This window comes from Myotis davidii, unplaced genomic scaffold (assembly GCF_000327345.1).
Source record: "Myotis davidii unplaced genomic scaffold, ASM32734v1 scaffold125, whole genome shotgun sequence".
Taxonomy (NCBI): Eukaryota; Metazoa; Chordata; class Mammalia; order Chiroptera; family Vespertilionidae; genus Myotis; species Myotis davidii.
Genome location: NW_006299390.1, coordinates 727,677 through 742,994, shown reverse-complemented (window position 1 = coordinate 742,994; position 15,318 = coordinate 727,677). Strand labels below are relative to the sequence as shown.

The following is a 15,318-nucleotide window of genomic DNA, read 5'->3' as shown; positions in this document are numbered from 1 at the left end:
GTGTGCTGCCTCTCATTCACCAGCTAAACGGAGCTGCAGAGCTGTTATTCTGCCCTGTGAGTTCCAAAAAAATGACCAGCAGTGAAGAGAGAGTCAGACCTTCCTCTGCTATCTTTCCTCCCAGGAAGATCGGGAAGGAGGGGCTACCCATCAAGTCTTCTCTTTCCTTTTTACCTTCTTGCCTTTTAAGTGTTTATCTTCCATTAGCTGACACAATTTTCATATTTAAGAAGTGGGGGGAAAAAAATAAGGATTTGCTTCAAAAGCTAGTTATGAAAAGATTGTGTCTAAATCCGGATAGGAGGCTGGATGCTTTAAAAAGCTACAGTGATGATCATAAAATCTGGACAAAGAAGTCTCATTACAGGGGGGTTAGAAGATTCTCGTGTAGCAAGCTTCCAGCCAGACCACTATAAAGGGACTCGCAACAAGCGTATTTCAGAAAGCAAACAAGAAATTTAATAAAACGACACACCTACTGTACAAATTGATTTTGTTAAGTGGAGCTGTATTAATTATATCCTGTATGAACAGTATAAATTGCAAGATTCAAAGCATTGGTGTCATAAAACATGCATGAAAGTAGTTTGGATAGAAATCTGTCAGTGCTATAAAAATACATATAAACACAATTTCTTCCTTTGATAAAATCTACAAGCTTACAAAATTAAGAGTATTTACATCATTTTATACTACATATGTGAAAAAATATACCAAGCTAGAACAATCTTGTTCCAAAGTTTGAAACATAATTGTGTCAAATAACAATATTCTTCATACAATGTATGAATACATCAATAACTTTCTGGGTATAAAGTTGTTCTGTGTGTGACGGTCAGATGAGTATCCCTCTGGATCATATTTTGGTTAGAATTTCGTTTCAACTGGTACCTGGAAGACAGAAAGTTCTTGTTTAAAACCAACTTAAGTTCTATCCCTTTCAATAATCACGTCTTGTATTTAAAATGTAGTCAATCTTATAAAATTAGGGTTAGGATTAGACCTAGAATTTGACAGAATCATCACATTTTTTTGTCTTGAATGTTAATAATCAAATACCTTTCATTGCTACTTGGTTAACGTAAAACCATGTGACACCAGGTAGTAACATAACTATTTTTCAAAAGCCTGATTTAACTTAAAGTAACAATACAACTTGTAAATGTATTTCTTCACATTTGTTTCAGGGGGCACACAAACTCCAAGGGGCTATGTGTGTTTGTTGGACAAGTACACTCAGCTTTTACATAAGTCACCCCTGGAGGCCTACCCCTGACTCTAATGCAGCGGTTCTCAACTTGTGGGTGGCGACCCCTTTGGGGGTCGAACGACCCTTTCACAGGGGTCGCCTAAGACCATCGGAAAACACATATGTAATTACATATTGTTTTTGTGATTAATCGCTATGCTTTAATTATGTTCAATTTGTAACAATGAAATTGGGGGTCACCACAACATGAGGAACTGTATTAAGGGGTTGCAGCATTAAGAAGGTTGAGAACCACGGCTCTAATGCAAGGAGCTGACGTTGAATGTTTCTTTTGTAAATAGAGAGAAACAGGTATAAAATGGTGCTGACTGCATTCTGTTGGTTCTAAAGCTTTGATCAGGCATCAGGTTTAACTTCTGTTCCTATACTTTACCCTCGAAAACTTGGTGACAATTCTCAATCCAGCTACTGGGCAGAGGGTTGCTGGCGAGGCTCTCTGATTGGTTCTACAAATGTAAAAGTCACCAAAGAGCTGGTACCTGATTGAAATTAAACTTTGAAGTACTGTAATCCTTTTTCATCAAAATATGCAAAACAGCATCATGGATTGTTAAGAAGAATATTGAGTCCTTGACTTCATCATCAAAAAACTCACACCGTGCAAGCTTCTCAATGAAATCATCTGAAGAGAGAGAAGAAAGAATAATTTTAAATTTTAGTGTAAATTAATTTTAAATTTTACTCACATTTCATAGGTGTTTGGTTAAGTGTTTAGGGTTTGCAACGGTATGACACCAGCGTCCCATCAGTAAGTACAGTGTCTTCTGGAACTAGAGGATACCTTTCTAATAAAAGTACATATTTAATGCCCTAAGGTAAAAAGACTGAAGGGAAAGGTTTAAATAAGTAAAACTGCCCTAGCTGGTTTTTCTCAGTGGTTAGAGCGTCGGCCCGTGGACTGAAGTGTTGCGGGTTCGATTCTGGTCCTGGTTGCAGGCTCAATCCCCAGTTGCAGAGTCAATTGATGTGTCTCTCTCACATCGACATTCCTCTCTCTGTCTCTTCCCCTCCCTTCCACTCTCTCTAAAAATCAGTGGGGGGGGGGGGGCGGAATTTTAGGGTGCGGATTAACAACAACAACAACAAAATTAGAAAAACTTTTAGTAGTTCTTAGAAGAAAATCAATCCACTTTCTTTTAGGCAGGAGCCTAGTGAGTTAATCTCCCCAGTAAATGGTTGATGCATCAAGTGTGGTTTCTTTTTACAAACTGTGATTCTGCCAAAATAGAGCATCTGCTCATGGACCAATGACATGCTGTAGTTCTGGATGGCCAGACCTATTATTTACCAGTTATTTACTGTAGCCCATTTCCCCAAAGCTGCTGGGTTCCATCAGAAAACATCTTTTCTGACCATCCCACATCACCTCTACACTGGGGATCAACCTGCACCCAGGTACGTGCCCTTCACTGAGAATCAAACCCCTGACCCTTCAGTGCTCAGGTCAATGCTCTAACTACTGAGCATGTTGGCCAGGGCCTGAGGGATAAATTCTTTGTTGTGGTTAATCCTCACTGGAGGATATTTTTCCATTGATTTTTAGAGAAAATGGAAGGGAGAGGAAGAGAGCAGAGATGAACATCAATGTGAGAGAGACATATTGATTGGTTGCCTTCTGCATGTGCCCCCACCAGGGCCAGGAACTGAGCCTACAACCAAGGTATGTGTCCTTGACTGGAATTGAACCCAAGACCCTTCAGTCTGAAGGCCAGCGCTCTATCCACTGAGCCAAACAGGCTAGGGCCATGAAAGAGCTTCCTAGTCAGAAAATGGGGTAGGAGAACGTTCTAGAGTCAAGACACTAGCTAGAAACTTCCTTCCTAGGGTCTAGATGAGAAATGATAGAGGTGTGGACGGAGGCTGTGGAAGTGAAGAGCAAGAGACTATTTCAACAGGAATTACCTACAGGTGATTCGCTGAATGCAGAGGGAAGGGGAGGAGGAGAAATTAAGGGTGGCTCCAGGGTTTTTACTTTGGGCAACTGAGTGAGTGGTGATGGAGTGACTGAGATAGGAAAAGAGAAGGAGTGGTTTTGGGAAGGAGGATAATATATTTAGTTTTGAACAATTGCATACATGGATCTGGCTGGAGGTGTAGTTTGGGAATTCATTAACAAGATACACTTGCAGTCATGGAATTAGACCTATAGGGTTAAGGGTGAAGCCTGGGAAAGACTGGCTTTCAAGAGTGGGAGAGGAGCCAGTGTCAGACACTGAGGCACTCTGAGAGGGGTGAGAAGTGATTCAGAAGAAGGGTCTTGCAGAAGTCACGAAGAGAGTTTCAAAGACAAATGCTGCCTGGCCGGCATGGCTCAGTGGTTGAGTATCGAGCTATGAGCCAGGAGGTCACGGTTTGATTCCATCAGGGTACATGATCAGGTTGCGGGCTTGATCCCCAGTGTGGGGCATGCAGGAGGCAGCTGGTAATGATTCTCTCTCATCACTGATGTTTCTATCTCTCTCTCCCTCTCCTTTCCTCTCTGAAATCAATTTAAAAAAAAAACGGAAAGAAAAGAAATGTGATAAAGAAAGGGCCAAATGCTAAAGTAAGCTCCCTGAGGATGGGGCCAGGAGGGAGGCAGTTGATCTTAACAACCTGGATTACTGATGACCTCATCACTGAGGTGAAGCAGAAACCAGGTTATCATGGGCTGCGGAATCAAGGGAGGCAAGAAAAGAGAAAACAAACCTACTTTTCCAAGAAGAGTAGAACAAAAAATGGTTACATAGCCACTTCTTTTTTGCTGCCTATTAAACTAGGATTCAAATTAAAAAGTTAATTTAATTATATATTTACAGAACTGAAACATAAAGATGCGATTTCCAGAGGGATTTCTATAGGCTCAGCTAAAAATTAGACTTCCTTCTTGGTGATCATACAAAAATAGCTGTTATTGGAGAGATCGAGAGTTGGCAATGAACCTGAAGCGATTGTCAGAATTTAAAAATAAAACAACTTACCATCAGTCCCAACAATATACACATCTACCTTGATCCTGATGAAATCTTGCAAAATCTGTTAAAAAGAAAGTAGATCTTCCTTGGGGAACAGTTTCACTTGTCAGGAATGTAAAGAAAACTATCATAATTATAGCGTATGGGTGACATAATGCTTTCGGAACCTGTTACATCTTGAAAGGAGAGAATAGTAACAAGAGACACTAAAGTTCAAAACAAGGCTCTGGTGACAGAAAGAGATAAATCCCAAGGAAAGAATTCTCCCCAGAAGGAGGAAGTTAAAAGTGATCATTCTTCTGGGAAGTGTGATGGGGAAATGTGCTTTAACTCACCAGGTAACCTCTGATTTAATTTTAAATTCAGGGAGAAACAAAGGAGTCTTTTCAATATGCCATGATGCTGATGTCATTCCCTAATTTTAAATATATATATTTTATTGATGTTTTTACAGAGAGGAAGGGAGAGGGATAGAGAGTTAGAAACATCAATGAGAGAGAAACATCGATCAGCTGCCTCCTGCACACCCCCGACTGGGGATGTGCCCGCAATCAAGGCACATGCCCTTGACCAGAATCGAACCTGTGACCCTTCAGTCCGCAGGCCGACGCTCTATCCACTGAGCCAAACCGGTTAGGGCTCATTCCCTAATTTTAAAAGTTTTTTTTCCTATGAGATGATATCAGCTAGAGCTTTCTATTTACACACACATAAGAAAGCCCTAGGACTCATAAGTTGTTCATTATTCCTATCCCCGGTAACTAGATGTGTCCAGAACCAACAAATCTTTATTAAATTTCTTGGTCTCTAGGCTAAGAGCAAATACCAGTAGAGATATCATTAAGAGCATATAAGGCAGTGGTTCTCAACCTTCCTAATGCCGCGACCCCTTAATACAGTTCCTCATGTTGTGGTGACCCCCAATTTCATTGTTACAAATTGAACATAATTAAAGCATAGTGATTCATCACAAAAACAATATGTAATTATATATGTGTTTTCCGATGGTCTTAGGCGACCCCTGTGAAAGGGTCATTCGACCCCCAAAGGGTCGCGACCCACAGGTTGAGAACCACTGATATAAGGTGAGAGAAGTAGTGTATAGGGTTGATCTATGAGACACTGGGCTAAAAAGTTGGGCTTTAATGAAATGTAAGGCAGAGTCCCTGTCCTTTGTGCTATCCTAAAAAAAAAAATCAGTATGCTAGGATAAAAAAAATCAATATGATGTGTGCGTATTTTTTGCTTCAAACCTGACACAAACAAATACACACACAAAAACTAAAAAGCAAAGAAAGAGCAAGCAGTCTGCAGACTGAAGATTTTTTTAAGAGAAGTTTGAACACAATGAAATTATCCTACTTTTAATTTTGTCTGCGTTCACCCTACTTAATAGATCTTACCTTAGCTCTGTTCTTATGTAGGCAGATTTTTGTGAAAAACCAAGCAAAAGAAGAGGGAAATGTGGAATTTTTTAGATTTCCTTTACCTATTTCTGCATTTCTGTTAGAAACAAATTTATTTTAGAAATGCCCACCAAACCATGGCAAGACAACAGAGAGCAACCGGATTGTTTCAGTCCTGCTTTTAAATCCCAAATCACTTGCCATATTTATTCTTTCACACGTTTCCTTCTTAAAAAAGATTATTTAGCCAAGTGAAATTCCATCAGCTTATATCGGATCAAAACAAAAAAGCCCTCTTTCCCAAGAACTTTTCAAATCTTCTGTATTTTAGGACAATTTAGATACAATGTCCATAAAGATAGGAAGGTGCCACAGGCCTGAAATTTCATAGGTGTGAGAGCAGAGTTGTCTCCCAGCAGCATCAACATAGATTAGAAATGTAGGTTTGGTTGCCTTCAAAATTTTATGCCAGTCTCATGGGAAATGCACTCTTAAAGAGTTCACTGAACGAGCCCCACCTGCCCTCCCACTCCCTACATGGAATATTCTAAGATTACAATTTGCTTCTATTTAAATGTGTATTGTCTAAAGGAGCATCCTTCCACAAATACAGTTTTTCACCTTCAGTCCCTGATTGGTTATTTCCATTAAGGAAAAAGGAATTACCGATTTGAGGCCCCTCATTGAAGACACATCAAGAAATGACACCGCTGAGAAATCCAGGATGAGGCTGTGCAGTTGAATTTTAGGGACTGCAATGTTGAGAGGAAGGCTAGCATTCCAGTCTATCTGGAAGGGCAGGTCTGTGGTATTGACTGGCTGGTTCAGTTCTTCCACTTGATTGTTGTCCAGCTCTTCATCGGAATCTTTCAAGCCATCCACGGTGCATATCAATCCTTTCTGCAAGAGAGGAGAGTAATATGCATGGACATTCCGATGGAGAAATGCCTTCTGTGTGTCAAAGACGGCCAGTGACTGGCTGCAGCACAGATTTAAAGCTGGGTCAAGTAAATGAGATTGTAAACTCTTTTCTTTGGATAATACAAATTGTCCTAGGAGGATAAAATTGGAAGGAGAGCCTCAAAGATACTATTTAAAAATACCACATTAATTGACACATGAAATATCTTGTTTATCTGGCATTTTATATAAAAAGAATGGAGCCAACATCTTGACGTACATTTTACTGAGCTTTTAGCTATAATGCACAGAAATGCGGTCAAGAAACTTACTGGTGTCACTTGTAGCAGGCCTTGCTTCTGCAGTTTTCTGATTTTCTTCAAAGCTTTATTGCGCTTGCGTAGAATTCGAAGTGGACTAAAGCCAACCTGAAAAACCCATTGTTGTGTTACAACAGTATTGAATATTCTGCTACTTATATAGCATGTTTCTAATGATTGCTATCCTGGTAGGTTAAGGAATTGAGACATAAGGAATTGAGACATTGGTAATAAAATGTAAGTGGTTCAAACAACATCAGTGAGAGTATTGTGTCAGACTGATGGTCTGCTCAGCCTGTATGCAATGATTAATGTTTAAAAACCTGTGTACCATCCAGGATATGTCCATAAATGATCCATGAATGGGTCTAAACTCTAATTTGAATCTGTTTGTATTTTTGGTCCACACAACTCTTAAGGGATTTTATTTTATTTATTAGAGGCCTGGTGCACAAAAAATTGTGCACTCGGAGCGGGGGGGTCCCTCAGCCCAGCCTATGCCCTCTTGCAGTCTGGGACCCCTCAGAGGATGTCCACCTGCTGGCTTAGGCCTGCTCCCTGGGGGATCGGGCCCAAGCTGGCAGTCAGACATCCCTCTGGCAGCCCAGCAGCCCTCAGAAGATGTCCACTTGCCATTGGAGAGCAGGCCTAAGCTGCAGGCTGACATCCTTAGCGCTGCTGAGGAGGCAGGAAAGGCTCCACCACCACCGCTGTACTGGCAGCCGTCAGACTGGTTTGTGGCAGAGCAAAGCTCCCCCTGTGGGAGCGCACTGACCACCAGGGGGAAGCTCCTGCATTGAGTGTCTGCCCCCTAGTGGTCAATGTGTGTCATAGTGACCAGTCATTCCCAGTTGTTCTGCTGTTAGGGTCAGTTTGCATATTACCCTTTTATTATATAGGATTTTCTATTTAATGAATATGGGTGGCATCTAATTAGTATTTTGCTTCTATATCATTTTATTCTATTAAAATACATATGATTACATTTTATAATATCTATTATTATGTGAATTTATAATTTATTTATCTTATAATTTTATTATTTTATAGTAACCAGAGGATAACCTTCATTTTCCCCTTTTCAAAACAAATGTGTTTTTATTGTGGCAACATATAGCTCCAGAGTAATAGGTAAGGAGAGTCAAATTATGTAATTTTTTAAAAAAAGTTGGCCAAAAAATGTAGTTGGATGGAAAGATACTAGATTAAGTGAAAAGGACAGTATACAAAGCCATATACACAATATGATCCATTATTGTAAAAAAATTAGGTAGAAAAATATTTGATGCACACCAATCTATAATAATAAAAGCATAATATGCTAATTAGTCCAGATGTCCTTCTGGACGTCCTTCCAGGGCTGCTGCTGCGAGGGCCTCTAGTCTAATAATAATCATTAGGGCTAAGGCAGAAACTCTATGCAAAGTACAGAGTAGATCAAAAGGCAGGTTCAAGAGTAAATGCTGAGCTTTTGTTTCTTAACCTTAAAGACTGCTTCTTTGTCATCTTCTCTACAGGCCACCCGGACACTCCGTTGTTATTTCATATTAAATGTTCATTTGTGTTATATTTATTAATTTCATTTATATTATAAATATCTGTTTGCTATTCTGAATCTCTTCAATGATACAGCCAAATATTAAATATCACTCTTTTTCTCTTTCTGAAGTTGATTCCTCAGGAAAATCTGTAGGACAACTTCTATGAAAAACCAGTAGCCCCAAATCTCATTGTGATCTTTTTACTCGGCATCAGAATTTAATAAAAGGTGACTGTATATTGGAAGTCGTTCAAAAAATCTTATTTTCCAACATATTGGAAAATATGGGATACAAAAACATTAACAAAACCCAGCCTCAACATAGGTGCAGTCAATGACCTCCTCTTGCTACAAAACAAACATTTCATTTCTAGATATTTGGTGGAATTACAAAAAATTAATAACCCCTAAACTTACAGCATCAATAAGTTTCTGCTTAAAGAAACTAATGTTTGCAAAGTAAATTGGAGATGGACATCTGAAAATTTTCACTCCTTCTGGTTCATAAATCTGTAAGGCAGAGAAGTAATATTAGATGGTGCCCAGTGGATTCATATTAACATAATTTAGCCAATCAAAGTAAAAAATGAGTCTTCCTTACGTCAGAGTAATCTTTCTTATTCTTGTAGATGTTGCTCCGTCCAACACTAGCCAGTGTGCTGCATTTCGGACTGTAGGGAAGATGAACGCCACATAAATCATGCATACATATATATTTGGGAGGCCTAGAAGGCTGACACTGATGTTTTGCTAGCATCCCAAAGCAGGCCTGTTTTAAAAATGCAAAAGATTCACTATGCCCTTAGAGACCATGGAGGGCCAATACCTGGTTTTCCTTCTTCTGCCACAGCTCCTAAGACAGTACCTCCCACCTACCATACTCCAGTTCACAGAAAGCTTCTGTTTGTGTTTGCTGTTTTGATTCTGAATATCACAGTTATTTGGTGAAAAAGACAGACATGTTTACCCAGTTGTACAGACGTGGACATGGGGAAGTATGATGATTTGCCTATGACCACTCAGTTTGTTTCTATGTTTGCCGAGTCCCCAAGAAATGAATGAAAATATAAATGAGTCAATGAATGCAGGAACATTGTAATATAAATGCATTCCATCAGTCAAGGATTAACTTAAACTATGATAACACTGTGATAGGGAACTGCTTAGCTGCTAAGAAGTGTTATATCTCTGTCTCAATATAATCCAACTTAGGCTGAGTGGAATAAAAAAGATGTTTGGACTGGATGACCATTAAGCATCAGTCATTCTAAGTGTTGTTGTTTTTGTGGCATTCTAGGATGAGCCGGGCCTTTCAGAAATTCTCTTAGGTCAGCTCCATGCTTTTCAGGTGGGAGTACAATCTAAAAGCCGATAAAGAGGAAGAATACTCCACTAGACATGGAGAATCTCACCATCTTCTCAGTAACACATTTCCCCAATTTAAATAGTCTAGGGCAGTGGTTCTCAACTTTGGTTGCACATTAGAATCACCTGGGAATCTTTTTAAAATCCTGATTTCTGGGCCTCATGCTCCAGAAATTCTGTTTCTTTGATACTAATGTTGTGGTCTCACCCCATAACAAAGAAACAGAATTTCCAGAGGATGAGGCCCAGAAATCAGGATTTTAAAAAGATTCCCAGGTGATTCTAATGTGCAGCCAAGGTTGAGAACCACTGGTCTAAGGCATATACATTTCTATGATTTCTTTGAACTTGAGTGCAGGCAGGGAGCAGACCAATAGCTGGAGAGACCTCGGCTAATGCTTTAATTTGGGCCATTCTATTGCCCTTTGGGGTGAGCAACCTGAGGAAGAACAGCCTGGCCAATCTTGATAGATTTGCATGCCTAGCCATTAAACTACTCTCCCCTTAATCAGCGACAAGTTTTTTTTCTCCCGACACTGGCAGGCCAAAGTCTGCAAGGAAACAAAGTGCGACAATCACTCACAATTGGGTCCTGAACACGATGGTCAGGAGCTGAAACGCCACGCTAGCTGCCAGGCCTAACGCAAGTCCCAGGACAGTGACAAAGATGAAGGTCACGATCCAGATGAGCTGCAAAAGGAAGGCGACATGTACACCATACACTACAATGGACCCTGATTCAAGTACAATGTGTTACCTGGTAGGTTCATTGCTACGAGAAAGCATGAACTTCCAGGGATCACAGCAGAAGTTGGAAGTATACAGGAGAAGGGACCTGCCTCCAGAGGTCATTTCTACTGGCTCAGCTTCTGAACCACAGAAGACACAAGCAGATATTTTTTAAAATCCCAAGAGAGTGTATCCACTGCTAATCCCATCCCTGGCCTGGTCAAGGAAATGATTGAGTCTGTCCGTCACAGCTAAAATTCCAGAACCAGCTGCAGTTCCTTAAAATGAGCAGATTCGTGGGCATATTATACTTTTGGTCTGCTGGTTTTATTCATAGTGATGATCTCTCCAAGAATCTTAGTATGGCCCCGCCAGCGTGGCTCAGTGGTTGAGCGTTGACCTATGAACCAGGAGGTCATGGTTCGATTCCCGGTCAGGGCACATGCCCAGGTTGTGGGCTTGATCCCCAGTGTGGGGTGTGCAGGAGGCAGTGGATCAATATTCTCTCTCATCATTGATGTTTCTATCTCTCTCTCTCTCTCTCTCTCCCTTCCTCTCTTAAATCAACAAAGAAAAAAAAAAGAATCAGCATGCCAAAGGGCTGTGAAAATCCCCAACAAATATCTAGCCGGAACAAAAGTAAACCAAGTGCAGTGCTTGCTTCGTCAGCACATCTACTAAAATTGGAACGATAGAGAGAAGATTAGCAAAAAAAAAAAAAAAAAAAAAAAAAAAAGGTGAACCACGTGTAGTTTATTACCTTTTGCTTGTAAAGTATTAGAGGATATGTTAGGCGTTTTTATGCCACAGACTTTGACCCTGATATAATTATGGGCTCTGCTTCTCACAACAAGGCATGCTGAGAGCAAGGGGAGCTTTTATAGAGCACTTCCAAAAGATTGTTCAGAATTTAAGTTTTTCACAGATCCTCTGGGAACTAACATATGATGTAATGAAGAACAAAAGCAATGCAAACCCTGAACTTCAGAGAGTTTCTGTGGCATTTGGGAGGACGGCAGGGATTTTAAGGACAGATCTAAGGAAGTTATCTACTAGTGTTTCCTGGAGCATTTCCTACTTGCAAGAAGCTCATCCTTTTAAATGAAAATCCCAGAGAATGATCATTAGAGTAGGCTGTTTAAAGATAGTAAATAACACAAACTAAAGTCTTTTTAACAGATATAGAGGAACAAAATGTCTCAGAGTTTACAATTTAAGTAGGCATTTTACATCAGCATTAAGTGCCATCCTGATTTTTCTCTCAAATGCCATTGCCTCTACTCACACAATCATACTTATCCTTTCGCCACAGCCTTCGTATTTCTGTAAACTGCATCAGCATTCCCTTTAAGTTTCCGAGTGCGAGAGCGGCCAGGACAGACTGTGGGAGACATAGAGGGCAGATGTACTTTCAGATAACGAAATCAGCCACACTGAAGCAAAGGTGAAGGCTGTAGATAAGTGAGGCCTCTAAAGGGCCTCAAAGCAAAGTGTACTCCTTTGTGCAGTGCCACGCAGGACACACCAGACCTTCCCCACCACAGTGACAGTGGCATCGATGACCTGACAGCACATACCAGCCTATACCTTGGGACAGAGAAAGGCAGGTCCCAAGACCTATGACCGATATAAATTCTTCTCCATCAGTGAGAGGCTACTGTGTGTCTACTTATTGAAGGTGGGAGAGGGAGTTGCTCTTTGTTTAAAAACAAGTTTGGGGAGCTTGAGGTCCTGGAATAAGAATTCAAAACGTCGACGATGCTCAGCCATCGTGCCATTTTGAAACAGGAAGCTGAAGGCTGCAGAGGGGAACGAGTCTTTGAGGCAGACTCCCTGGAACAGCGTGTGCCACATCTCTCATGTTCCCAGCTGTATCCCCAGAACCGACCATGGTGAATATACCCAGGAGGGGCTTAATAATTATTCAGTGAGTGAACGGATGAGCTAATGAATTACTATTTCCAAAGCCAGGACCAACCACCCAGTAACATCGCCTCTTTTAAACAGTCCTGATGCAGATACCACTGAAGAGTACATTTGCTAAGGGATGTGGGTAGAAAACTCAGCTCTGCTACAGCAGCACTTCAGGCTCCTGATTCTTCCTTCGCATGCCCAAGTGAGATCACTCTTCTTACAGGGAATGATGCCAGTTAAGGTGAAAAATGCCGACTAGCCAAGTTTGCTCCCTTTCTTAGGTTTTTTCTTTACATGTATTTTATTGATTTCAGAGAGGAAGGGAGAGAGATATAGAAACATCTATGATGAGAGAGAATCATTGATGGGCTGTCTCCTGCACACCCCCAACTGGGGATTGAGCCTGCAACCTGGGCATGTGCCCTGACTGGGAATTGAACCATGACTTCCTGGTTCATAGGTCGACGTCGCTCAACCACTGAGCCATGCTGGTCGGACTCTATTTACATTTTAACACAATGGTAGGTGTGTGCCCCTAGCCTTCACCCCCAATTCAAGCTGTTCCATTCCGAATGGGCTATGGAATTTGCATGCTGACATCGACCTACCAACCAGGAGGTCATGGTTTGATTCCCGGTTAGGGCACATGCCTGGGTTGTGGGTTGATCCCCTGTGTGGGGCGTGCAGGAGGCAGCCGATCAATGGTTCTCTCTCATCATTGATGTTTCTATCTCTCCTTCTCCCCTCCTCTTTGAAATCAATAAAGGTATATTTAGGGGAAAAAAAGTTGTCATCATCATGGTAGCTGGGGGAGGGTTCCATAAGACTCTACAATAAGCCTCCTGCTTATTGTTTAGGGGACTTTAGCATTGAGCATGTCCAGTGCCACCTGCAGAAGAGACATAGTTGTCTTTTCATTAGGCATTATTTCCCACCTGGTCAGAATTCCAAGGGAAAACCATTTGAAATGAATTACATACACAATAGCGCCCTTAAATAACAAAGCCTGCAGAGTACTGAGGAGCCGTAGGGAGGAGTTTTATCTGGTAACCACAGTGTCATTGATAAAAAGGACGAAATACACGTAAAATGCATAAAATTCTGCCGATACTTAGGAAGCACCGAAGAAACATTCATTATTAGCTACCATTGTGGGTTATTTTGTCCTCCTGTGAGAAAAAGAAGCAAAGCAGCTACTCGGGTGAAACAAGGACACTGCGGAACAATGGTCTAAGAACTCGCCACGTGAATCCTTGCTAGCAGGAGTTCTGATTAATCCTGGACAATGTCTCTGGGCATTGCTTATTCACTAGAGAGCTATGGTTTTATATGGCAATTGTTTCTTTAATTCTCCAAGTTGATGCGGGTGAGGGAAAGCTCAAGAATGCACCTGGAAGAAGCACAATAGGGCAGAATTCTCTACGCAGGGGGCTGTGTGTGCATTTATTTATTTAGTATTTTTGTTAATCCTTACCCGAGGATATTTTGGGGGGAACTTGAGGTTGAGAGAAGTTAAGTAATTTGCCCCGAAGCACACAGACAACAAGTGGCAGAACCAGGATTAGAAGCAGGTCGACAGGACTCTAGAGCCAGCGCTCCATACACTCCCTCACAATCCTATACACACCGTAAAGAACTGCATGTTTACCACTGTCTGGCTTCCTAGAGAGCCCGTGCTTTCCGGAGTCCGCTGTTCTGTTTTCCATCTGGGCGCTGCAGTCGTTTACAAAGGCTCCAGCGAAAGCCTCAAAATGTACAGTTCAGGAGGGCTGGACAGAGGAGCTCGAGGCGCCCTCCCCAGTGTATTGGGCTGTTTGCTCCCGTCCTGCAATCTGACAGCTTTGGTCTTGGAGTCAAACCAAACCCTGGGAGCTGCAGGGCGGATGCCTGAGAACAGGTTGTGTGCCTGGCAGCACCTTCTCTGACTTAGATCGACGCCCTGATTACCTTAACCTTTAAGAAAATCTTCACCTCAGTCAATTCACATTACAGAAGCCGCTGTGCCAGATTGTCTTTCTGTCTAAACATCAAGTATATTCCGGGCTACGTACAGAGTAGATACGGTGTTTTGGGCATGTGCATTCCTAGCATTCACAAAATGCTACCAGGGGAAAAAGAAATACTTACGGCCCGCAGAGAACTGGCTGAGGAGAGTGCTCGAGAGTTTGCAGTTTCCTCATGTTCCCGTTTGGTTTATGTTTGAGAGTTTAGGAACCAGAGTCCCCCAGGAGAGAGAGAGCATCCCAAGAGGGAGGGTTGGTACCTTTTGTAGTGGCGCCAGAAGAAACCCCAGGTTTTCAATGAAAATCAGCACGATGAGAGCAGAGAGGATCCCAGCAACCTGGGTAGATGAAAACATTCCCACCACAAAATCAGCTTTTCCCGCGGTCTGGCATTCCCCGGGGACTAAGCTAGGATGGCCTTCCACACGAAGGTCCAGAAATACCTGCGTTTTGCCTCCAGTACTTTCTTGAATTGCAGATCTGGAGAGGGCGGTACTTGCGGCAAATCCTTTGAATGATCCAGTGAATATGTTACTCACTCCCAAGGCTATTAACTCCTGACAAGCGGACAAGAAGGGACCTTCATTAGGAGCAGCGCCATGGGTATTGTGTACGTGAAACATTATTTAAAGACGCTGAATTAGACCCAGCATCGGCTGTACACTTACCTGATTGCCATCAATTGCATAATCGTGTTTGAGGGAATAAACGCTGGCAACCGAAAAGGCCACTGCAAAGCCAACGATTGCAATGCTGAAGCTGTCCCCGATGGTTCCTTTGATAACCTCCAAGTCATACGTGATAGGTGGCTCAAATCTGAATTTAAAGTACACAAGTCAGAAGGTCACCAGCCTGCTTAGACACCTTCAATGGCATCCATTTGCGCTCAGAAAAAGTCCAAATTCCTTAGCAAGGCC

General features: G+C 41.7%; 1 protein-coding gene across 1 annotated transcript in view; it reads right to left on the bottom strand.

Annotated features, from left to right (window-relative positions):
* Positions 1–387: 387 nt before the first annotated feature.
* The window catches only part of SLC26A3 (solute carrier family 26 (anion exchanger), member 3), a 27,018-nt gene continuing 12,087 nt past the window's right edge, over positions 388–15,318 (bottom strand). Inside the window, exons 8-19 of the mRNA XM_006774937.2 lie at positions 15,070–15,217; positions 14,845–14,958; positions 14,662–14,739; positions 11,770–11,865; positions 10,339–10,445; positions 8,992–9,061; positions 8,808–8,900; positions 6,863–6,958; positions 6,297–6,530; positions 4,231–4,285; positions 1,750–1,892; positions 388–891 (exon numbers count right to left, since the gene is read on the bottom strand). Coding sequence (XP_006775000.1) covers positions 868–891; positions 1,750–1,892; positions 4,231–4,285; positions 6,297–6,530; positions 6,863–6,958; positions 8,808–8,900; positions 8,992–9,061; positions 10,339–10,445; positions 11,770–11,865; positions 14,662–14,739; positions 14,845–14,958; positions 15,070–15,217 — 1,258 coding nt within the window. The 3' untranslated portion in view covers positions 388–867. The remainder of the gene's footprint in view (positions 892–1,749; positions 1,893–4,230; positions 4,286–6,296; positions 6,531–6,862; positions 6,959–8,807; positions 8,901–8,991; positions 9,062–10,338; positions 10,446–11,769; positions 11,866–14,661; positions 14,740–14,844; positions 14,959–15,069; positions 15,218–15,318) is intronic.